This window comes from Amphibalanus amphitrite, unplaced genomic scaffold, assembly GCF_019059575.1.
Source record: "Amphibalanus amphitrite isolate SeventyFive unplaced genomic scaffold, NRLGWU_Aamphi_draft 001325F_arrow, whole genome shotgun sequence".
Classification (NCBI taxonomy): Eukaryota; Metazoa; Arthropoda; class Thecostraca; order Balanomorpha; family Balanidae; genus Amphibalanus; species Amphibalanus amphitrite.
The window spans coordinates 76,386-101,881 of NW_024882818.1; the positions used below are offsets into that span (position 1 = coordinate 76,386).

General features: G+C 51.5%; 1 protein-coding gene across 1 annotated transcript in view; it reads left to right on the forward strand.

Annotated features, from left to right (window-relative positions):
- Nucleotides 1–25,496, forward strand: part of LOC122372171 (kin of IRRE-like protein 3) — a 45,979-nt gene that overhangs the window by 16,062 nt on the left and 4,421 nt on the right. The window contains exons 2-7 of the mRNA XM_043349065.1: nt 5,442–5,801; nt 7,985–8,332; nt 13,948–14,070; nt 14,706–14,849; nt 18,067–18,241; nt 23,706–23,827. Coding sequence (XP_043205000.1) covers nt 5,442–5,801; nt 7,985–8,332; nt 13,948–14,070; nt 14,706–14,849; nt 18,067–18,241; nt 23,706–23,827 — 1,272 coding nt within the window. The remainder of the gene's footprint in view (nt 1–5,441; nt 5,802–7,984; nt 8,333–13,947; nt 14,071–14,705; nt 14,850–18,066; nt 18,242–23,705; nt 23,828–25,496) is intronic.

The following is a 25,496-nucleotide window of genomic DNA, read 5'->3' on the forward strand; positions in this document are numbered from 1 at the left end:
ATTGACGTGACGAGGCAGAGTGCAGGACCAACCGGCGTGTGGGAACGGCAGAGAGCGGCAGAGGACGGCAGAGGAGCGGAGTTGTTGGAAAACGTTGGAGAAAACGCCGATTCTGTCACGTGGTGACGCTGTTTGGAGCGTCAGAAATGTGTCTCACTATGAAGATAACTATCTCACATGTTGTATGCTGTCCCACATTTTCTTGGTTCCGAAATGAGAACGTATGCCCAAAAAGGTACTTTCCTCACATGCAGTAATGCCTCGTCCGTGTTTATGCCTCCCTCCACGCCAATGCCGTCGGCAGACTACTCACACCACTCACAAACAATGCCAGTCGTTCGCGGCAACCACGGCACGCGTGTGACGCTTTGAGCTGTTTTCACGAGTAATGCGAGCTATTAGTGTTCGCATGTGGTCTGTTTTCAACATAGGCGCGATGTGGGCTGCTTTTGGGCCGATGTGGAGGCTCACGCAGTGTCACAACATGTCAGTCATACTGAGCGTCATACGCCGGGCATTGAGCGGCACTCGTCGGGCTGGTGCTGTTTGGAATAAATTGGTAATGTCACTAATGAAGCTCCAATAATGGCTGCTGGTGAATATGAGTGTGAGCACTATCCGTGAATTATTGCCATTGCGTAAAACCAATAATGCTTCCAAACCAGCCAAACATGGTCCATTATTCGGGTACACTGCCCCGGTGAGACTGAGAAACGGTCTTCACACTCCTCAGTAGTGCTTTCGACCACTCTATTGGTAACAATCTTGGTCAGTCCCCTTCGCCTCCCCCCCCCCCCCCCGCCCTGGTGAACGTTCTTCTGCAGCTCTGGTGCTCCTTTCTGCAGCCTGGTAGCCCTCTACAGCTTCGGCGACCACGTGTAGCTTTGGACGGTGTCCCGTCCCTCTGCAGCTCTGGAGTGACTCCCGAAGCTCTTGCGGCCCTTCTCCCGCACCTCTGGCGGTCCTCCACAGCCCCGGTGTCCGTCCGCAGCTTTAGCGACCACCTCCGCAGCTCTGTGGCGACCCTCTACAGCTCTGGTGTCCCTCTCCGCAGCCCCAGCGACCCTCTCTGCAGCTCTGGTGTCTCTCCTCAGCTTTAGCCACCCTCCACAGCTCGTGGTGTCCCTCTCGGCAGCTCGGGTGTCCCTCTCCGCAGCTTCAGCGACCCTCGGCAGCTCGTGGTGTCCCTCTCGGCAGCTCGGGTGTCCCCCTCCGCGGCTGGGCCAGTTCGGGACGCCGCCATTTGCCGGATGACCGCCGCGCTGACGGCCGCTACTCGCTGACAACAATGGCGGCCGTCCGCCGCCCGACACCGCACACACTGCGCACCCGAATAAAACCCGTCACTCACAGTCGCCAGACGGGTGGAGACACGGCGCCACGGCACGCTCCCTGAACTCTGGCGACGACGGCCTCAGAGGGACTATTGTATGTAGAAAAAAAACGCCGCGAATTTCAGAGACCAGCACCACGGGTGAAGTTTTTGTGGGAGAGATGCTGTGTAGCTATTTTTGGAATGTTTGAGATGGAAACGTTGGAATGGTTAGGGTTTAGGTAGGACAAAATAGAAAACAGAAGCGGAAATTGTGCTCTTAAAAGACGTTCTGTCATAGAAGAGACGCCTTATATTATATAATTCCGACTCCGCATGGGAAATATTTAGTTAATGTTAGTGCCTCGAATATCAAATAGTCTAATAAACGTGATTCTAAGAATCTCCTACAGGAAGTTAATATCAAAAGAATTTATGACGTACTATGTTACAGACCACCGTTCGGACTAGTTTCAAATATCAGACCAATCAAACACATTCCAATATAGAGCGATTGGATGTCGGCACTGGGACCATTATGTCTAGTTTATCAGCACTTGTTAAGATCGGCCCAACTTCTCTCGGCGGCCCGGCCAACTCTCGGCTCTCACATTATACGGCTGCTGATGTGAAGAGCCCGCCTGGCTGCCGCTAACGCCCTGCTCTCGTGCAGAGGCGTCCTCGGGAGGGTTTGGAGCGCCGTATCTTCCGTCACAACCGGCCGGCGTGGAGCGCCGGACCACGGTGAACCATTTAAGGACCAAGAGGACCGCAGCGGACCATGGCAGACCGCGAAAGATCGCAACAGACCACAGCGAAGCATTGGAGGGCCATGGAGGACTGCAGAGGACCATAGCAGACCGCGATAGGCCATGACAGACCACGTCAGACCGTAGAGGACCATGACAGACCGCGACGTGACCACGATGTACCCATTGAAAGACACGTGTAGGACCGCAGCGGACCATGGCAGACCGTGGAGGATCGCAGCAGACCATGACAGCTCACGAGCTGCTGGTGACATCTGACTGACACCGGGCGCTGGCGGGGCACTCACCGTGTCGGGACACAGTGCCTCATCCTGTCGTCACCTGGAGAGAGACAACGCCGCAGGGAATTCCGGAGCGAGTGAGAATCTCTCTCTCTCTCTCTCTCTCTCTCTCTCTCTCTCTCTCTCTCTCTCTCTCTCTCTCTCTCTCTCTCTCTCTCTCTCTTCCGTTTCCTTTTGTCTCCAATTTTAAAACGTAGATTTTTCTGAATATCGATGCTCGAAAGTATCAAAGTTTCTTTCATTTGCCCACTAGATCATCTTTACTAGGACTCAAAATGTTCACAAAATATTTTCCGACTGATTTACGATCTCAATAAATAAACGCATCCCGATACGCGCTCCGCTTGATTGAGGTCAACCCGATTGAGACGCTGGCAAAGTACCCTACCATAAGTCCTGCATTCCTTCCACTACACTGAGCGGTCCTGCGCAGGCACGGCTGACTGACGTAAGGGCTGTGCGTTGGGACTGGGCTGATCCTGGGCTGCAGCGAACTCCGCCGTGAGCTTTGGACACCGGATAGAGGACAGACGCGTAGACGCGGCGCTGTGGAAAGCAGAAATATCAGCAATACCAGCAGTGGTCTGTAGAGGTCTGTTTATCGTACTAGCCCTCCACTCGCGTTTTTAGTCGGGATTTCCGCAAATAGAACGATTTGCTTGATAAATGGGGCAATTCTTGTCTGGATCTCATCTGCAGTTCCGAAGTCTCCACTCTGCGATAAAACTAATGGAATTTCTGACAAAACTCTCGCGGAAGTTTGTTATGTGGCGAATCGCTGCTGGCACGCTGCAGTGACTACCGCAACATTTGCTGGACTGGGGTATCAAAACAGACTTTGGGGCTGGATGTTAGCCAGAATCACCCCAACTCCTATCAGTGTCTTGGTGAAGGGATTTTCGTAGAGACTCGTTAGAGATAACTGGTTAGCTGCCCCATAATTGGCTTCTTATCTTCACTTAGAAAATTTATTTATTTTGAAAAGTAAAAATATCAAAATAGTTTGGCTTACTGTCCCTGATTTGATATCGCATAATGCATATAGCTGGACGTATGACCAGTCACAACATAATTTATTTAATAATGTTTCTGTGACTCAATGTTACTGGAAGCTACGGCACTAAATATTCCAAATGCGTCCCATATCGTCCCCAGATCGCATGACCGGCGGGATCGCGGGTGTCTGAATTTAACTGGGCGGCTTTAAAAGTCATCAGCGTTATCCGTTAGATGCGCTCGGCTGGCCGGTCCCGGCGCGGTCCTCCTCCATCTTGCTGATAGATAAGCGGTCGGTGACGTCATGCTTCCAAAAATGACGTCATCCTTTCGACATTTATAGCGGGCTCGAGCTTGGCTGGCCTGCTGGACCGACGGGCCACCGCAGCTGCTGCCGTGAGCTGCGGTAGCTCAGTTACCAGCTGCAGCAGCTCAGTTACCAGCTGCAGCAGCTCACTTACTAGGTGTGATAACTCAGTTACCGACAGCGAGAGTGATGCACTGGCGATAGACCTAGAGACCTTTACCGGGATGATATTGATTTAATTCCGTATCGGAGTTTAAGAGAACGTTTGGTGAGGCAGTCCGAAACTATACGAGGTCAAGCAATAGGTGCGCTGGCGTATTGTTTGACCTTTGCTGTTGTTTATGAGTCATTCCCAGCTTTATGATAATAAATATAGCAGATCTTCTCAAACGAAGAGTTCATGGCTTGTGGTAAACGCTGACCTTTGGGGTTGCCATGAGCGTCATTGGATGCATATTTTCTGCACTTTCAGTGAGATGTTTGGCGCTCATATCCTGCTGGTTTATTGCACTTAAAAATTTACGCCGTCTAGGAAGTCATTCCTGGCGCGCTTAATCGAAAAAAAATGGAAGTCTAACTCTATACTCACAAGAAGCTAGTTCTCTGTTACTAGCTCCGTCTATCCCGTCTAGCATTTCTCGGCTCTGTCGTAGACACGTAGCTGTTCACCCAGAACCCGTTTCTCCGCCGTCTGGCACCAGCCTGAGGTCGTCTTTCCACGCTCCGCTGGTCCCGCCGGCACTGGAGCGTCGCGCCCGACCCGTGTCAGCCGCCTCTGTCTGCCGCGACTGCCACCGTGACCGGTTGACACGTCGTACAACTTGTCACCGCCCCGGAGATCCCGCTGCCCATTGTCTCCTCGTGTCTCCACCGTGTCCTCTCGTGTCTTCGTGTGTCTCCGTCTGTTGTTCCGCCGCGCCGGTGGCGCTGTGTGTCGCCAGCTCGTCTGTTTCTGTCAGCAGTCGGCGGCGGCGCGCCTGGCCGCACACACACACACACACCGACCTACCGCGCCCACAAAAACAACGACTCCTTCTCCCTCTGCGCGCCGCCCACCAGCCACCAACGCCACACACAGCCACCACAGCCCACCGACCCCGCCGCCACCACCTCAGCCCACCGGTATACCACAGCCCAACGCCTCATACCACCAACCGCCCGACGTAGCCACTGCCCACCGCTACACCGCAGTCGCCACCGCCCACCGCCCCGCGCCGCCAGCCGCCGGCCGCCGCATACACCACCGTCCACCAGCCCACCCCGCCCGTCGTCCGTCGCCCGCCGCCACCCGCCGCCGCGCCGACCGGCAGGCCTGAAAGGGAAGTCGCGTTTGGCATGCGGCGAGCCGCGGCCCGCACTCTGACCACGCTGAAAAACAAGCGACCGTATCAAACGGGCCGGAAAGCAGCCGGCGAATGGCCCGTTCGGCCACGGATGGCTGCGGAGCTGGACGCTGCTATCGGGGGCGCTGGGCGGAAACTTTGATATCGTACGGAGAGGGACGGGAGGGGAGGGTGGAAGGAGTTGGCAGTGGAAACGGTGAGATACCGGTCGTCGTTACATCGCCAAGCTCGTCTCTTGTCAAAACTTCAGCGTATCAACTGACTCGAAAATCGCATGCTATTTCATTCAGTTTGGATATGTGCATACATTATACACCTTGCACATCGCAAAGTTATCTAATTATAACTGTTCTGGACGTTGGTGACACAACATGCCAAACTTGTTCAGGTATGCCTCCAAACATCACTAACATCCCCCCTGTTTGTTTTCAGACGGCGTTCAGCGCTCCAGCAGCAACCACCGGTTGCGTCACAGCCGCGGCACTCAGACCCGTCCGCACCGGTCCGCCGACCTGACCCCGCTGACCCCGGAGGTCACCGCGGCCGTCGGGGAGGCGGTGACACTGGACTGTGGTGACCGGGCGGCGCCGGCGGGCCGCTGGTATCACGACGGCTCCCCAGTGGAGGCCTCGGCGCGACTGGAGCCCGCCTCCGGTGGACGCCTGCTGGTCAGCGAGGTGCGACTCGAGGACACGGGTCTGTGGCACTGCAGGGATCCAGGACGGTCCCGGGCCCGCACCGCGGCGGGACTGGGCACACCCGGACCCCGACCCGTGCTTCTCACTGTGTTTGGTGAGTTGGAACGACAACTGCTAGCGTACCGCCCATTCTATTGATATTCATAACTCATTGTACTTTTCCCTTGTTTTCCTTCGTATTTTTTGTTTTACTGTTTTTCTCTCTCCCTCTCTCATCTTTCTTTTTTTCTTTCTTTCTCTCCTTCTTTCTGCCTTTTCTTCTCCCCCTCTCTCTCTCTCTCTCTCTCTCTCTCTTTCTTTCTCTTCTTCTCATCTCGTGCCCACACTCGCTTCGTTTGATCTTACCTTCAGTATCTCAAGTTTTACAGCAGCAACACAAGTTTCTCTTGTCGTTAACACTTTTTATGTGCACCAGGAGAGCCAGCGGGGAACCTTTATTTCAATTGAGCCTGGCATCTTCCCAACAAAGCTTTGTCAGCGCCCTTTAATTTATGGCGCGCTCCTAACAACAAAGTGTTTGTAGCGATTGCTCGTAAGTGTTCGTAAAACCAAGGCCCGTCGAACCGAACAATAAAACCATAAATGATGTAGTTTACAACAATTTTATTTGAGTGCTTTGTTGCTTTTTTTGCTTTTATAGTTTTTGTGATTTATGTAGCTCACTGAAACCCACAAATATCAGACCCAAACAAGAATGGGCTGACAAAATAAAACTAGTGTCTCAGCCAAACAAAAAGACAATTAAGATTGAAGCCTCTCTTCAAAATTGTATATCAATTCTATACAGTAAGATAATTTGTAGCATTTTACCAATTAATTTTAGCTATGCATAACATTCATGCATATCTACAACTAAGGTGATATGTTATAATGGAAAAATTGCAATAAAAGCGATCAAAGCACGTCTCGATTGTCTGTAGCGTTGGAGCTGCATCTGCTTAGGCTGTCCCGCAATGCGTCATTGTATTGCGGTACAGTCTAACGCCAGGCACGACCGGCTTGATGTAAGACGTAGGTAACAGTATAGGCGATACAAATCGCGAAAACAGAAATGACTCATGACAGACTTCATCGGTGTGCGGCCACAGAGGCCGTGTAACAGCACACAATTGTCCAGTGCCTACAGAGCCTAGCTCCGGTCTCATTCAGTCTCGGCCCGACCAGGGCGGACGGCACAGCCTGAGCCGGCCGCTCGCCATGTCGTTTGCGGAACGACCCAGCAATGGTCGTCGGCAATGGACGGTACATTCCTTACGACATCTCCCCGACAGCCAATCCACTTGGAGTAATCGGGCCCCGTCGCTCTGCGCTGATCCCGGGCGCGGGGACCACCTGGAGAGAAGGCACGCGCGCGGAGAGTCGTATGTTAGCTGTCGATACCCTGCAGTAGGATAGGAGGATCCCCCGAGGACGGCCGGCGATCCAGAGGAACAGCTGCTCGCGTATATCACGAGTGGAGCTGTTTTAGTGAGCGGAGCCTGCTGTGGGATGTACTCGTATTGGGAAATTGCGGAGATGCAGAAAGAAGATGTATGTAGGATTTGAAAGAGAGACGTGCTATACGGAACTGTGTCACAGCTTGACCTCAGGATTCCACCAAAATTTCTAGGTCATCTGTCCTGGTACTTTGTTTTCCTGCACCTTGTGTTCTGTGCAAGGAAGTCTCGGAAAAGGTTAAATAACTATACCGATATAGGAATTTCGCTGCAAAGACAACTTCGAGTGCCGATGCTACTATAGTCAGCAATTATTTACAGTTCCGCCGCCACCGCCTGGCCCGCCTTTCCTACGGCGGTGATTGAAAGCTCAATTCTCCGGCTCCTGCAGACGATTGGTGGCCCTGGGTCTGGGAAAGCCGAACGTTTTAGCCCGGAAGCCGCCGAGACCACCGATGAAGTGGCTGCCTCGGAGAATCCAACACGATAACCCTGGGTGGGCTGATGTGTTGTTATTGTCCCGCTGTAAAGGTCATGCCGTAATGTTCTGTAAATTATTTGTGCTCTGACGCAAATGGTCAGAGCACGAATGTATGGACAGACTGATGGACGATTTGTTATTATTATTACTAATATTATAAAAATATTAAAGTATAAGTATTTTTGCAGTTTTTAGTTTAACAGATATTCTTGCACTTATGATTGATTGTGATGCTGCATTTTTAAAACTGATTGTCATTGTAGCGGTCCTAACCAGCTCAACCAACATCGCCAAGTCATCAACCGTGATCCCGTTCACAGCGCGAACCGTCTGACCGTACCCCGTCTGTCTCCCCCACAGTGCCGCCCGGTGAGCCGTATCTGCTGGTGGGCGAGTCTCGGCCCGCCGTCGGCCTACCTCTGCCCGTCCGAGAGAACGTCCCTGTGACCCTGACCTGTGTCTCGGAGCGCTCCCTACCACCGGCCGAACTCAGCTGGCTGGTGGGCAGCGCGGAGAAGAACGTCACAGCCCAGAGCCGGAGGACGGTGACGCCTCTGCGGGCCGCCGCCGGCACGCAGCTGTTCACTACGAGGAGTCACGTGACACTGAATATGACCCGTGACCTGGCCGGTCAGAAGGTCACGTGTGTTACGTCCCATCGGCACTGGCGGGTCCGACAGAGGACCTCTCTGCAGCTGGATGTGCAATGTGAGTACCCGGGAATGGGGTTGGGTTGGATCGGGACGGTTCGAGTCAGGTCAGGTCGGGTCAAATCGGAATGAATCAGCAATATGAAATATGAAATTATTAGCAATATTGGAATGATAAGTCATAAGCCATGCGTAGAACTGTTGGGATTCCCAGTAGCCCCAGCAGTCACCTAATACTGTGTGGTGTGGTTTTTGTTCAGTGTTTTTATTGGTCGCAACGCAAACCTCTCTTTCCCGCCTTTCGAGTTCCGAGCCAGCAGCTGGCAGCCCGGTTTATCCACTCTGCACAGGTGTTGTGAAGAGGTGCTTCCGACCAACCGGCCACGGGAGGGTCGGCCGCCCGTGTGCCGTCTATGATAATCTGGCCGGGCCGAGTAGCATTTAACGGTGCCGGTGTGGGCAGTTTGCCTCTATAACCAGATATAACGGTCGTTGGCGGGACGTGCCGGCCCCAGGCTGGTGAGGCCCCGGGAGGAGGCGCTCGTAAACCATACTTCCAGGAGCCATCTCCGGCGGCGGACGACCGCAGGGCCCCGAGCCGCCCCCGGAGTTAGCTGGGAGGGCGGCTGGGGGCGGCTGGAGCAGAAACCCTATCTGGGTGGCTGGACTGTCTGAACTGTCTTCAGATGTCTGGATTGTCTGCTGTCTAAATACTGCCACTGAAGACCGTGAGAGCTGAGCATTTTCGATAGAAAATTCATTTTAAAATGCATTTTCAACCATATGTTTCAAAAACCATGTCAGTCTCTGAAAAAAGAGCACCACCAGAAGCTGATGCTGACCTTATAGAGTATCGGACGTATCGTCTGTCGTGGGTAAAGGCCATGAACCCGGCGATTGAAGTTTAGAGCGACGTAACCTAACGGGTCAAGTTCTAAGGCTGCCAGAGAAGCCATGGGATAAAAGCAGCTCATCAATGGATGCAAAGTCCTGTTCCGTCTACTACTGCTTGAAGTGTTGGCGATACTCAAGCTAGACTACCTTTCAACGGAAGAAAGTAGGTAATTTCATTTATGAACATGAGCATCATCAAAGAGAAGCCTTGACCTTTATCCAATCGGACACGGAAACACACACATGTAGGACTGGATTCTAAAATATCCTGGAATCATAGGCCTGCACTGGCGGTCGCAGCCGCTAGCAAAAGGGGGGGCCAAAGTCACACTCGCGGGACATAACATTTATCCGTCACCGGGAGGGGGGAGGGGGGGGGGGGTGATCGGCTAATTTTTTTACGTCCACGAGGTGCCGCGCAGTTGGCATTACTTATGCTTCAGCCATCTGATTCTTGCGTGAAATTTTTAAGCTCAATTTAAGGCAAAATCACCAGTTCCATTTCCCGTCCCACGGTGCTTCCACCGGTCGGCCCACTGCACCATGACGACGGATCGGTGTAGCATAGGTATACTGGAAGGTCAGGCACGCGGATTCATGACCTTACCACTATAAAACAATTCGGAAAAGTACATATACCTCTTGCTTTGAACAAGCATGTGAAACCCAGAGAGCATTTTCAGACTATGACATTTACCCATATAGGTAACATACCTAGTTCTGTGGCGGCGGGAGAGAGTAGGTACACCGACCTCTGGAGACCCCCCACAGGTTCCGAGCTTTCAAAATTGGCATCTGAGGGTCGCGCGCTACTCCTGCGGGGCTTCGCAACGGCTCTATTTGGGCCCACTCAACCTGCCTAGTCCTCATGCTGAAAAGACTGGCCCTGAGCCCTGAGGACTTCATCAGTCTCTGCCAGCCCCAGGACCCACACCGGCTCATGGGGTCCCGACATCGAAATATGAGGGAATCTGCGCGGGACCATCAGGACGCAAAGTAATCTCGATCAGGACCAACGTAAGACTGTGCCGGAGACTGCGTGAGCCCTCTGATCTTAACCCGGCAGTTGCTGGGGTATTTCGCCACCCACCGTTTGCTGGTGGGGGGGGGGGGGCGTTAAACGCCCCCAGCCGATAACTCGAGAACCGATAGGCGCAGCGAAACGCACGAGGCGGCAAACGAAAGAACGCGACGAGACGCTTCAGATGAGTACTTTAAAGTTGAATTTTAAGGTCACAGGTCGGGTCAAGGTCAGGTCAAACACCTGAAATCGGGCTTTCAGTAGCATGGACTTCAGGACTTCGCAATGGCCGCCTCTCGTCATAAACTCTGTCAAAACGGTGCACAATCCATCATATAAGGCCTACAAGAGTGTCAGCTCCATGTAGGGGTCAGTCAAGCATAGGTCAAACGGGCAGGCACATATCCCCGAAAATCAAAACTGATATTCGTAGCCTGTGGCACATGTTTTAAGGGTAATTTGGGGCGTAGAACAAGATGGTGACATTCATTTTTTCATATGTGTACGTGTTTGGCTAAAAAAGTTCAATTTAAGAAATGCATGTATCATGGTCCTGACTCCTGAAGTAGTCACGAGAAATTGCCAAGATTCAGTTCACGATTTTGGAAAATGCGTAACGATAATCAATAATCGAAGATAGTCATTTGATTGTTCATGGTATTGGCAGTCTAATGGCGTTTACGGCATGTCTGTATGTCTATTCTGTGATTTTATATGATTTTTTGAACATACCGTTTTTGGTCGAAAACTCAGAAATCATGACATCACTAACACCTCGATATTTCAAAAAATTTTCCACCCGATTTTTTTGAAACTTTGTCACAATAAACTTCAATCAATTCCCTACAGGTACCCAAAATTTGGCGCGCGGCGCAGTTGAAGGGACTTTGGCTTTGGCTGAACAGGCTGATTGCCAAAGCCGGGTCCCGAGTGGAATCGGGCGCATGGGTGCGGTCAGGGCTGAGCACCCGGCCGGCCGACCCATACGGTCAGAGCGCGGTCAGGGCTGAGCACGCGGCCGGCCGACCCATACGAGGCCGCCGACCCATACACGAGCTGGAGTTGCGCCCGGTCGACCATTCCAGAGCCGAAGGGTGAACGCGTCACGTGGACGGCTCAATCAGAGCACCAAGTGACGATGCCCCAAATTTGAGGACTACTGCACAATTCAGTTGTCCAGACAGCCGGGATAAATTTTCGGCCACCGATTTTTCAAATATATCCTATATAGACCGAGGAGTTTCTTCCTCCAAGCAGACGTTAATTAGCTATGCTTCAGCTTGCACTTGATGTAATCAGCGCATATTGCTTCAGACAATTTATCATGTATCGACTCCCTCGGCTGTATTGTGCATTTTGATCTTTCTCAAAACACTTTGACAAATTTTTACAAAAACGCAGCATCAAAGTCGGTGCTCGAAAAACGCCCTCTGTTATCCCCATCTGAAGTTAAGGTTCAGAGGTCGCTGACTGGTGTATGGCACGGAATATTTGTGTAAGGGTACACGTCTACCATATCCGACAACACATGATTTCGATACACTGATGCATTACATTCGTCCAGCGTGCTTGGCACGAGAAAAGTGTGTCATTATTTTGTTTTCTGTGTTATCAAACGTGTCGAAGGTCCCGCCAAGCGTGAAAATACACAGCCTTATTGTGTTTTGGGTGCGATTAACACATGACTGATGTGTTACCAGTACAGAACATGCCCTCACTGTGTCGATTTGTTTTCAGTGTAGCAGAACGACACGATATCAGTGCCGTCTGCGACTTGTCGCTGATAACAACTGAACCATTGCTGAGCGTAAAGTCTCTGACAGTCGGACATGAGACAATTCAACCGGAGACAAACGCGAACGATATTATCGCCACGACCTATCGAACCGACTCGGCCAAACTGTTATTGCACCCCTACCACTTGCCGTAAACCATTCCACAGCACTATGAACTGTTCAGCTCAGAATAAAACCTCCGCCATATCTGCCTGTTAACAACATCCTCGGCCCTCATCACATTTTATGCTGTCCCAAACGCCGTTCCATTTTTCTTTGCGCCCCGCCGCTAAATATAGGCTCCTTCGCTGCTCGCAGCCACGAGTTTGGACCACCGCCTCACTGGAAGAGGGATCAGCGCACGCGGCGGAGGGAGCAGTGTTGTGTCTGCGTCTGCCGGCTGCGGATAGAGTGGGGGAGGGGAGGGAGGAGGGCGTGAAGGACGACCGCGGCGCCCGGACACCAAGTGCAGCTGCTGTCTCTGATGGACGCAGATGAAGCGGGGGGGGGGGGGGGAGAGGGCGCAGACGGTCTGGAAACGTGATGGCGCCGTGGCCTTGCTCGGGGGTGTGGCTCGCTGATTCACTTGCAGTAAGCTAGTACTTAGACGGTGAAGCTACCCAATTCAGACCAGTGGCTTGTCAGATTATAAGAAGTAATGCACCGAACCACCTTATGTAGTTTTATTTTACCCCTGCTTTACTGTATAAAACAAAATAACATAATAGCCGCCCGCCTTTCTGAATCAGGTCAACTCTAGTCCTAACCTTGACCTGACTTGTTGCCGTCATTCAAATGACTCCGGATCAGCCAACGGCTCAACTTCTCACAATCCGTCGACCCAACTTTGTTATGAGCCCGTTCCGGTGACTGCGGAATGCAGACTCGTTGCTACACACTGCAAGTACCGGGGCGGGGCGGCCGCCTCGCCGGCGACTGGCTGACGGTTCGGTGAGTTTCCGTCTCCGAGAGCTCGCCCGTCGGCGTGAACTTTGCCGCTGAACTTGAAGAATGGCCGTGATTACACCCAATGACCGGCTGTCAGCGGCGCCAAGAGAGAGACGCCGCTGTATTTGGAGCGGACCAATGCACATCTGACGGCACTCAGCGGACAACTTTGCCAATCTATTGCTGTTTGATGAGGACGAGCGATTTGAGTCGCCACAGTGGTTTTGTCAAAGTTATAAAGTAGAGGTTTGTCGTCGCAAAATTGACTTGTATGGCCGAATATCTTTGTTGAAAATGAAGAATAATTTGAATAAGCATTACTGCATTCATAAGAAAACGTTTTTACGGCACTGTGACAGTGTCACAAAGAAACTCATATGCTTACCCAAGCAATTCACCATATCCCCACGACGATTTGAGCGGATTCTAGAAACCGCCTGGCCTGCGATTATGTTTATCGAAAAAAGATCAAAGCCTGGCCTGTGAGAGCTCCGGCGGGATTTCACTATCTCTGCCACTGGGTTAGCGGTCCACTGGGCCGGCGGGCGCTAGACAGCCCAGCCTGGGCGCTGGTATTCGGAACACGACCCTGTCACGCCCCACCAGCCGTGTCTCCCTTCCATTAGGCTGATGGAGGACACATCGGTCCGGCGGCGCCCCGTTCGAGCCCACACACATGGCCGTCATACATGGCAGACCAATCACATTTCGAACGGGGACGGGGTCTTGTCAGTCGGCGTGGATGTCATCTAAAACGGTCGAGTGGACCGTGGTCCCAGCGGCAGCGGTCGGCGCGGGACTTTCTCGTGGGATTGTTAGTGCTCGGACCTTGAAATGGTTCGTTGGGCCTGGCAACAAATCTATTTTCATTCAATGATTGTTGTGTCAAATGGTGTGTCACTTTCATTCCACGACGGGTGATCTAGCAACGTTTACCATGAACGTTGCAGCAATCAATAACATGTTGTATCGCCTTGAATTACCATCTTCAGACAAAGTTTCTATCGTTGTTGACTGTGTTCTGTGCTGTTTCAGACCCGCCTAATTTCACCGTGATCCGAACACCGGCGTTCGGAAACCCAATCCTGCGCGGGATGAGGGTCAACCTCACCTGTCTGGCAGAGTCCAACCCGCCGGTGCCACCGCGCTGGGTGAAAGGTGAGACCCGGAGCAGAATATGGACCTCTTACTCACAACGCCAGACTACTCTGGCTCTGAATATGGATTCAGGCTCTGAATATGATCCACCAAGTCATTTATAGGCACCATCGAGACGCTCCATGGCTGCAACCGTTCTCAGTAAACTCCTGAATCAGGAATTGTGTTTGACCTCAATGCTTGGCGTGCGATTGCATCTGATCTAGTTGGTCTGGGGATGTCCTTTCCAGTCCAGTTGACCCGATGCGTCAGCCGGTGCCCAGTGCACTGAGGCGTGTTCGCGGCGATACAGCCGCCGGTGCCAATTATGGTCGTTTGTTCCACTAGTTGGGGCCACATGTCTCGACAGGGCGGGTCTTTGTTAGTTCCGCCAATCGGTGTGTGTTGCCTGTCAGGTTTCTGGGGTGTAACTTTGAACTTATGACTCAGAGAGGGATAGCTTTATTATGCATCGTGGTGACATGATGCGTAGAGATGGCATACATATTTTGAAAGAAAACATATATTGTACATGAGTACAATGGTAGGTGAGCAACATTACCTAAATCAAATGGCGTACTGCACAACTAAAAAGCCTTGCTACTGTGTTTCACTCCGATGTCGGAAACTGACGACTTCTCCCACTTTGCGGACAGACAACTCGCCGCCCCGCGTGCCGGTGAAGAACGGCACCATCCTCTTCAACCCGATCACCATGGAGGACGCGGGGTGGTACCAGTGCACGGCCAACCACCTGGGCAACAACGTCACCTCCTACAGCTTCTACCTGAACGTCAGAGGTAGGTCCAACAACCTGGGCAACTACGTCACCTTCTACAGCTTCTACCTGAACGTCAGAGGTAGGTCCAACACTTACTGAACATGATCTTCAGTGATAGGACCGACAGCTACTACCTGAACGTCAGAGGTAGGTCCAGGAACTTCAGACGCAGGTCTTACGGCTTCGTTCTAATTGAGCTAACATAAAAAATAAAACAAAATAAAATACACATTTAAGGTCGGATGCAATGTTTAACTGGATCACGCTGTAACGCTCCATCCAAACTGCATTCAAATTAATCGGTGCCAATACGTCCAAAATGATCAGTACCGTATGTTTTTGGCGTGCCTTTTAAAGGGACCCTCCCACCTTAACATTAGTTTTGAGTTGAGATAGCCAAGTTTGCGGCCAGGCTCAGAAACCACCATTTATCCTGATCGCAACCCCCGCAGCTTTATGGTGTTCAAGAAATTTCTTCCCTTTACTTGCAGGGTGGGACCAGCGTGGTCCCTATCTCTTAACCATTACGGGAATCTGATGACGTCATCAGGCTTTCGAACGTCCGTTAAAGGGACCCTCCCACCTTAACATTAGATTTGAGTTGAGGTAGCCAAAATGGGGTCCCTGGCTCACAATTACCGGTTTCGGCACTCACAGCATCGAGAAATGCCTTAAATCGGAAATATTGAATTTCAAAATTGCAGCATTTTGATTCAGAAGGGCTAATGCATAGGAATACCCCTCTGAATGTGTGACGTCAGCGCAGATATCTAACGATTTTTAAATGTTTGACTAAAACGTTTTGTAGCACGCGGTGGTATATGCTGCTTAACGCGCAACAAATGCCGCACTTTCAAATAAAGTCGCTAGGAACAGCGGAGATCCCAAGAAGTAAACAAAAGTAAAAGTCTAATATCTTGAAAACCGGTGAATATTTTTCGGTTAAATTTGGTAGATATTCGTTTTTGCTCTTTCTGAACCGAGCGACATCACTTTCATGCCAATTCATTAACTTTTTTGAAGGTGGGAGGGTCCCTTTAAATGTTTGACTAAAACGTTTTGTAGCACGCGGTGGTATATGCTGCTTTGCGCGCAACAAATGCCGCACTTTCAAATAAAGTCGCTAGGAACAGCGGAGATCCCAAAAAGTAAACAAAAGTAAAAGTCTAATATCTTGAAAACCGGTGAATATTTTTCGATGAAATTCGGTAGATATTCGTTTTTGCTCTTTCTGAACCGAGCGACATCACTTTCATGCCAATTCATTAACTTTTTTGAAGGTGGGAGGGTCCCTTTAAACCAGGACATTAAGTGTGCCTCTCTTAACCGACTCGGCACATTTATTTTGTTTGTACCTAAGGTCGTCTGTCCATTTTGGCGGGACAAATACTGTGTGACGACCATAAGTTCTGACTGAAATTGCCCAGAGTGCAGCGGGCGGCTCACTTATTTCCATAATTGATCAGCCGCGCCCGGGCAGCGTTTTGCTCGGCCGAAACGGCGGCGCTGATGTGGGCTGATGGGTGCGGAAATAGCTCACATTAACTGAAAAAAACAACTACCGATGGCTCGACCGGGACAAAAACATGCACGGTCAATTGTTCATTTTGTTCAGGCAAATCAAAAAGTGCGTTTTTTTCGGTTCTTTTTACCTATTTAAGACCAAAACTCTCAAAGAGAGCTTTTAGAAATTGTCTTTATTGCCAACCGCTCAACCACACACGCATTCGCGCTGAATGACAAACTAGTTGACAGTTTTTCCATCATATTGATTTAGGTGATCGCAGCATGGTGTATCAAAAGTTCCCAGCCTTACAAAAAGTCCCGTCTTACGGTTCATGCACATTGCACAATGCACATGCATTACAAACTTGGCGTAACGAGTTTGCAATACTCCCCCCCCCCCACCCCCACCCATTTATTTCACCGAAGATTCCAAATACGGTGTTGACTGTTGATGGTCGATTTATTGCTCTGTCATTAAATCATTCATCCCATTTTGCTGCGGGCGGACGACTATTGTCCGCGTAACACGCCGCTAAATTACTGCCGACTGCATGTCGCTAGGTCGAGCCGACCCGGTAGTTTTATGTTTGTGTAGCGTCTGCAACTCAAGGTCGCGGTTGCAATGCAAGACTCAAAAGAATAGAGCGGGTCGATAGTGCCCCGCCCAGCGCGACACAGACTCAGACGCATACACGCTCAGGCAAATACACACAGACATACACACGGTCACAGGGATACACAGACTATACCTGACGCACTGACAGCCGCCCCAAACACACTCACTCACTCACTCACTCCACGCTCTCACAGACACAGTGCGGGCTGTGAGGCACCGTTTTTCCGACATGCGCCACTCGGCGTATCGCGGGCAGTATCGACTAACATCGGCACACCGTCTAATTTGTGGCCCTTTCCTTCACCGCCGGATCGAGCTCAGCCGTGATTTGCGGCCGGCGCACATCGACGGCCTGCCGACGATAGTGGCGCGACTGAGACGATAGTGGCGCGGTTGCAGCGATAGTGGCGCAGTAATAGCGATTTAAGGGGAGGGGCAGTGTGGGTGGTGCTGCACGACGAACATTTGCGAGAGTGAACTGTCGAGACTGAGTCTCAGAGATGCCTGTACCGTCCTCAGTGAGGCACTTTACCAAAGCAAAATATACCCATTTTGCTCTCAAACTGATATGCTGAGTAGGTAGGCGGCTTTATACAGCCTGGCCCGTAACTTCCAATATATCTCGCTGAGTAAAACACTCGGGTGCAGGGGTTTCGGTCCAGCCAGTGGAGCCCCGCGGCGCCGGCTGGCATTAGACGCACATAACTCCAATTGGTCCCGAGTGCACTACCGCTGCTGAGTGGCTCACCAGGCGTTACGGCTTCACAAGGCTGGCCTGAGCTGGCGCTGCCCACAAATTCACGAAGTGCATTACAGGGTCGAGTTTGACGTTTCAATTTCAACAATGCGTGGTGGTTGGGACAATAGTTGACCGCGAAGCTGACATCTTCTTAAGAGCATGGAGTAAGCAGTATGAGACCAGAATAGTGATTGGACATTCAGCGGTTCGTTGCATTAAATCCGACGACTTGCTATTGCTGTTGTTTTTCATAGCATTTGTACCTGAATGACCGAAAAGTCCATGATCTCCACTGCCTCATTGTTCCGCCCCTCCCCTCCGACCTCACGCAGTTACCCTCTGTTAACCTCTGTTTCTGTTGTCTGTTTTTATCAGACGAGCTGTCCGGAGTGGAGAACACCGGATTCCGGACGGTGCAGACCACCGTTGGCGCGCCGGTGTCGCTCAAATGCAGCGACCCGGGCAGCCAGGACCGGACCCGCGAGTCGCCCTGCTGGGTACGGGAGGATACGGCCGGTGGACAGGCGGCCGTCACTTCGCGGGGTCACAGGTCAGTGAGCTGAGGTCACAGGTCAGTGCGCTGAGGTCACAGCTCAGTCACCAACCGGGGTCACAGGTCAGTCACCTCCTGGGGAGTTGACTGACCTGACCTGAGGTCAGTCGACAGGGGTCAAAGGTTGCGGGTCGCGCAGCACAGGTGACATGTTGAGGTGAACGGGTGTCGACATTATCTCAGGCTAGACAGAGGTCACGAAATGACAAATGAGTTGCTTGATATTTAACCCTATTCCTGGCGGGCTCCGCCGGGACAAGAAACTGGCGGGGGGGGGGGCCGATTCGGCCCCCCCCCCTGAGATCTCGAGAACGAAGCAAGATAGCGACAAGCGGTAAACGGCATCGGATACGCACGGCCAAGATCTACAATTTTTACTAAGGTCATTTTCAGGTCAGGTCAAAGGTGACGTCACAGGGGTCGAAAAAGTCAAAATGGCGGCACTAGATATGGAGAGAGTTTTTCTCGAATAACTTTCGAATTAGTCAAGATAGGAACAAACTAAGGGCATCATCGTGATCCTCTCGTCAATCCGCATCGAATGATGTATATGTTGACCTCGAAAGGTCAAGGTCAAAGGTTGACCTCAGGTCACGTGACCTCGAGGTCATCATGTATATCATTCGATGCGTCTTGACGAGCTGAACACAATGAGACCATCCACGCGTCTGTATCTTGTTCCTGTACGGAGTTATTGGCCAAAAACCTTTGGTGACCTTTGATGACGTCACATGACCTCACAGCTGCCCAACAGCAAAACAGACCTCAAGGTAGTGAAGGTTGATCGTATATGAAGTCATGTATGGTATATGGGGCCATTCCGACCCGTTTTAGTGGTAAAAACAGGGAGTTGATTTTCCCCCCCCATTGACTTATAATGGGGAGGTCGCGAAATTGACCTGACCTTAGGTCACCGATATCAAAATTCCGAGATTTACAAATTGCACATACTGGTACCTTAACTAAACCCTGAAGAGAAGAAATTGATCGGTCAAAAACTCTAGCTCTAACGTGATTGCAAACTTTTCTGAGGTAGCGTCACCAAACCGCCTCTGGTGACCTGACCTGATGTCAGATCAACTCAAAATTTTAAGACATGTTGCGTAGAAGCCTTTTAGGAAAAGTCAGAAAATTTGAGCTTCCTAGCTCAACGCGTTTGGGAGATATAACCAAAAAACCTCAGGGGGGGGGGGCTCCTGAGGCCCCCCCCCGCCAGGAATAGGGTTAAAGGTCACCAGCCACAAGTATGTCAGTGGTTGTTAGAAGTAGCATTGCCACAAATTAGTCAGTCGAGGTCAACGTCAAAATGATAAAGGCCAACACGGAAAGGCTTGTGTATAGATAACGGAATTAGTCGGTGGAAGGTGAAGGTCAGGTATGATTAGGTTCAAGAGTTTGAACGCATTGCTCTTCATGATTGTTGAACAAAATCTGATGAAACGGAACATTTACTGTAGTAAAAATTGAATCTGAATGTTGAGACAACCGTATCTCTGTTAGGCCAACGAATGTCCTCGGCACCGCCTTTTTAAGGCTTCGACGTGCCGATGATCTAATCACGTAACAAACGCACAGCCATTCTTACGTATGGATTATGTATCAGAAGGCAAATGTTAATATGCATCAAGTGAGTTTTAACTTGTTGCTACAGTCTACCTCCCCGTCCGTGCCGATGCAGCCAATACCACCGGGCGACCATGACAGCTTATAGTCCTGCCGCTAGGTGGCAGCAGTAGTAGCGCCTGAAGGTATGCTGTGCCGCCTGGCACGCAGACCGTAACCGTGCGGCGCGGCGGCCGGGGCGGGCGCAGAGTAATGCATGGCGCTGTTGAATCGTCCTGCCACTTAATCTGGATCTCACCGTATTGCTGTAGTTAGTTAATTTATAACGGCTATCGCTGTTATTTTGTATTTTATATCCCTTACACAAGAAATAATAAAAGATACCTAATCATAAATGAATGTTCTTCTCTCTGATCTAGCCAAAAGGCCTGAGGTGGTAAAACGCCTCTCCATTCCCGTTTTGCAAGCGGTGGGTTAATTACGAGTTGGTCGCAGCCCGCTACTGCCGCCCGCATATTCCCATTCAGCTAACTCGCTGCGTCCTTTCGTCCATTTAATCCGAGCCGTAATGTGTCAACAGTGATCTGATATCAACAGGCTCCACGCATTTCTATTTGCCAACCGACCAGGTATAGAAACTTCAGCAGATCAAACGGATCATCCACACACCACACAAATCAGTTAATCAGTGCCACCGCCCACCGCCGGATCATTCAAAACCACAGCCGGAGTCGCCGCTTCCCATATACCCGGCAGGTCGCTTTGAAGCTCTCGATGGCTCCGGTTTTCTCTCTTCTGAGATTCCTTTCAAGATTTGGCTGCTATCAGCTGGAGAGTTTTTGCTGCTGTTTGGTGGAATAAATGCCGGCATTGTTTGGAGATGGCCTATTTTCGAAGCGTGGTGAAAATTGCTGGCAGGGATAGCCTTTGTGCTTGAATAGTATTAGTTTCATCCAAACTAACGCTTCGCAAGGACATTTAACAGCCGAAACAAATGTCAAGCTAGCTCTGCAACTGTGCAGAAATAATTATTTCTTTCCAAGTCACACCAGCACTTTATATTGGAAAAAGGAAACCTATGCGTCACGAAAAACGGCACCGGGGTCTGGGGCGGGCTCTGTGGGGGCAGCTCGGCTTCTGTTTAGGGGAGGGGCTTTGACAGCCGGAGCCACCCGGCAGAGGCGGCAGATCTCCGGCAGAGGCGGCGCCGCGGAGACCATAATTTACCGGCGCGCTACCGGCACGGCCGGCTCAATAATTCAGCCCTCCTGAGCGGCCGGCCCGTCTGCCGGGCCTGTTATGAACCAGCCGCCGCCAGGGGCCATGTGGGGCCGATCAGAACCGGACGAGAGGTATCGACCTCCCACCTGGGCCGGCCGAGAAACGGCTGCCGGCTGGGCACAGCGTCACCACCTGACCGGACCCCGTCTGCTGATAGACTGCGTCTGATGGTCAGAGCCTGTCTGCCAGATCCACCCCGTCTGACGGACACGGTCCCCTCCGCAGCCATCCAGTCCGAAGTCGGTCTAGTAACACTCAGTAGCTATAACCGACCGGCCGGCAGGCTGCCTCCGTCTGACCGTTCAGCTGTCTTATTCTGAGCGCCTCACCGCGCCGGCTCGACGCCTCCATCTGGATCACTTCAGAGAGTGCTCTCGGGCTGTCTCGACTGTCAGTTATCCTTAGCTGCAGGCGATATGGGTGATCCAGTGGGAGAGCTCATGGCTTCAGCCCACAGGCAGGGCAGACTGTCTCATTGGCTCAAGCTAGACCACTTCAACCCAGCCCAGCTATGTTGGATACTCCACCCCGGCCGGCCAACTCAGCCCAGCTCGGTGGCCGGGGTTATAGACAACACATTCAGCCGCTCCACCCTTACCACGACACCACCCCCGCTGGCCAGTCGCGGCGCTCTGATTCAATTTCGGCGCGGCGGCGGCGGTGGCGCGGCTGTCAATACGCACTCCCCACTGACCGCCCGGTGGCGAAAGCGGCGCGCCGCCGCACGCAGCATCCCCGTCCCCGGGGAACGCAGGTCCTGAGGGCGGCCACCGCAAGCTCGGCACGTCTCGGGAATAGGTGTTGACGCTCACGTCAGGCCGACTGCGGTGGTGGTGGCGCGTAGCGAGCCAGCTGCGGCGGTAGCGGCGCGCAGCAGACCAGCTGCGGCGCTGGCGGCGCGGCCAACTCGGCGGCGCGCCGTTTTTGTCTCGAGAGTAATTGGGTGGGCCGAAGTTCTCCGAGACGAATTAGGAGCTCGTCAGCGGCCCTCCACTGCCGCAGCTGTGCAATGGATGACAAGAAACAGCCACAAAGTTCGGCGCGGAGCGACTGCGCTCGTATAAAGCAGCTGCCAAAATAAGTTCGCTGCGGTCGGTCGGTGATGACCTCTCGCTGCTGACGGGATCGGCAGCGAAACGAGCAGCCGCACCTGGCCACCAGACCCCGAGGTGCTTCGGCAGCCCACGCTTCCAAAGATAGCTTTTGTGCTCGTCTGTTTTTGACAGCATAATTTTCCTGCGATTTTTCTGAAATTCCCCTCTCATCAGATCTAAAAGAAGCTTTTATCTATTGCTTCGTTCATATCCCAAATCACGCACAGGCACTCACTCAATATTGTTCAAACCCTTTGTGGAACTATGCTGCGAAAGCAGTCATCGAAGAGGCTCGCTACCCACAAGGCTAAGCATTATACCCATTTCGATAATACTGCAGGAGCGCGGCCCACGGCCCATTCCAAATCGATTAACCCTCGCCCATGTAGGGGGGGGGGGTTGGTGCAACCCCCCCCTGAGGTTTTTCGGAAATAGTGCAAAAACGGCGGCGCGCAGCGCCGCCAAATTTTGGGTACCTTATGGGGCAAACCTTGCGCATCTTTTGATAAAAAAAGTTTGACCGGGTCATGTCAGGTCACGGAGTTATGACGTCACAAAGGGAACAGCCTCCGGCCGGATTTTCACAAACTGAGTGCCAACGCCCGAGGTTTCCTGCCGGTGGTACGGAGATCGGTTGATGGATCGTGATGAAACTTCCCATGCATGTTGGGGCAAGTATTGGCTATCATATGGTATAAGAAACTTGACCGGGTCAGGTCAGGTCACGGAGCTATGACGTCACAAGAGGAACAGCGTCCGGTACTATTTTTGAAAAGCGCCCGAACCACTATTTTGCTAATTCTTGTCACCTCAATGGGAATATGCAGCAATATTAGCTTCTATAGGGAGCAAATGGACCTCCCAAATCCAAAAATACAATCAGATTTCATAAATTTAAATTTTGATTTTTCGAATTTCTGCCGCCGACTGTGACCTTGCCGACTTCCGGCGCTCCCAACGCGCCATTTTTAGAGCTAGGGAAACGAAATACATACCAAACGATAGAGAATTGATCAAGGAACACTATAGTGAAGGTTTCAAGTCGATATCTCCCACCGTTTTGCCGCAATCGCCGCCGAAAGTTGAAAAAGTCTATTTTTCCGAAAATTTGACCTTTGACCGGTCAAAAGTAGGTCAAATGTTGACCTAGGACCAAAAAATATACCACCAATCGCGAGATCTCGGCGAGAGCAATCCGTTGGTCTTTTCCGCTAAGCTCTACGACGCTCCGTTTTCAAACGCCAAGGGGGGGGGGTCGCACCAACCCCCCCCCCCCTGCATGGGCGAAGGTGGCAGATCGCCGTTTACGGGCGAGGGTTAAATGTCCGGAAAAGCAGAAAGGAGCGATTGTGTCGATCTCCGGTAGGAATCCATTATGGTCTGCCGTCTGAGACATAAACACATGAATATAAATCAGACTGAGCGTCCTCCTATAACGATACTGCCATCCGTTTGTGCAGTAGAGGATCCATTGGAGTTTTGCAGAGCCCCTGTGACATTTCTGTGTTGTTTTTCTCCACCAGGATGCACCTGGACGGCGCCCTGTACGGCGACACGGGCATCTACACCTGCCAGATGCCACCCATCTCTGAAGTCGAGACCAAACAGAGAGCCAGGGCGCGCAGCTTCTTCGTCAAAGTCACAGGTAAGCGTTCTTCTCTGCATTGCATAACTATCTAGACAACTAATGTGCTCGACTATTTCATCATCAAAACGATCGTTTTTAGAAATCAGCTTTTCGAAGTAAGTTAAATCCAGTAGGTACCATTTTCTGTACCGATTTCAAATAAGCACGATTTAACGGATTGCTTTTTGTGTGTTTGTCGTGCCATCTCAAATCTCCTCTGATTTAAAATCGTCTCAGTCCTGTTCCTGGTATTGGTGCTACTTCCTAGTGAGCCTTTCCGATGTCCCGGCCATTTCGCACAGCTGCTGGCTGGTGCCCTCTGCGCGCCGTTGGGGATATGGGGGCACGGGGAGGGGCCGGAGGGCTGGACGGGGGTGGGGCGGTAATAGCCGGATACTGGTCCGCCAGCCGTGAAAAAGTGCCGCCCCCGCCTACCCTGGCCTATGGCGACCGGCCAGGATCGGTCATGGCAGGGCATCCCAATCGGTGAATACGGACAAAGAACTGATCGGAGGCAGCGCATACATTGGGATATTTCTGGTCATCGGCTGTTACTGGCCGAGGAAGGGAGAGGTAAATATTAGGTTTATCCTTAGGTGTTGTTTTTAAAGATGACAAAAATGTTGTTTTATGTTGTAAAATGTTGATTTAAAGATGCAAAAGATTACTGATGCCATCACTGTCAACCGTGGAAGCCGTATGGCTACCCATCTACGCTGGAGTACGAAAAACATCATCTCACATATTAGGTTTATCCTTCAAGATCATTGCGAGGACTCGGAAGCTGTTGGATGGCACGAAACGTTCCTGTAAGGCATGTTTGGAGTGGCATAGCTCAGTTACGAGGGAGCAATAATTAGCATCGACTAAACCTAATTTAGTTCAAGGAATAAATCAGGGTTTATTTACTCACCCGCCGTAATGCTCAATATCTTACCTGACAGGAAGCATAACTGGTAGTCACTTTCGGTTCTCCATATTCATAATAGCTGTCAACATTTATCGCGTCATAGCAGCGCGTTACGAGAGCATATCGCACCAGAGTGACTGTCGGCCGCAGTACAGTCGGTCGTTATCGAACACGACTCACGGTGACGGAGCCGTTCTCTGAGCTACAGAGACGGTTCTCAGAGGGACAGGATGCCACGCGGCCAGTCGATAGGGTGGTTCGGCGCCGCCGAGCCCGTTCTGTTCATGTAACGACGTATTCAGGTCCGCAGGCCTCATAAAACGGAGTCAGCTGGCTCAACCGGCCGGCAGGGGAGTTGATATCGAGATGAGAACGGTAGAGCTTGTTTATGAAAAGGTGCGAAAGGAAAGGAATATGTGTCGCTTGGTATGATATACTGCGGCTTGAAAAAAAATGATATACGGTTGTTTGGTACACTCTTTGCTGTGTCCCAGCTAGGGTAGTATTTCATGCTGACACGATTATTTTGCGACAGAACACCCGTAAATATTCGGAAGAACATTTTAACTCAGTATGCAGCGAGAAATCCTCCCTCTCCTTCAGAGATGCGATGCAAGTCTGACAGTGCCTCTCCGTAAGAGCGGTTGGAGGTCTCACCGACCCGCTATGGTTCGTGAGAAAGGGTAGAGGAGATCAAGACTCTCTACCTTCGACCACGGAGATCGCTGTGGCTTCAGAGACCGACCGCTATCGGTCAGCGAGACTGGTCAGCGCAGC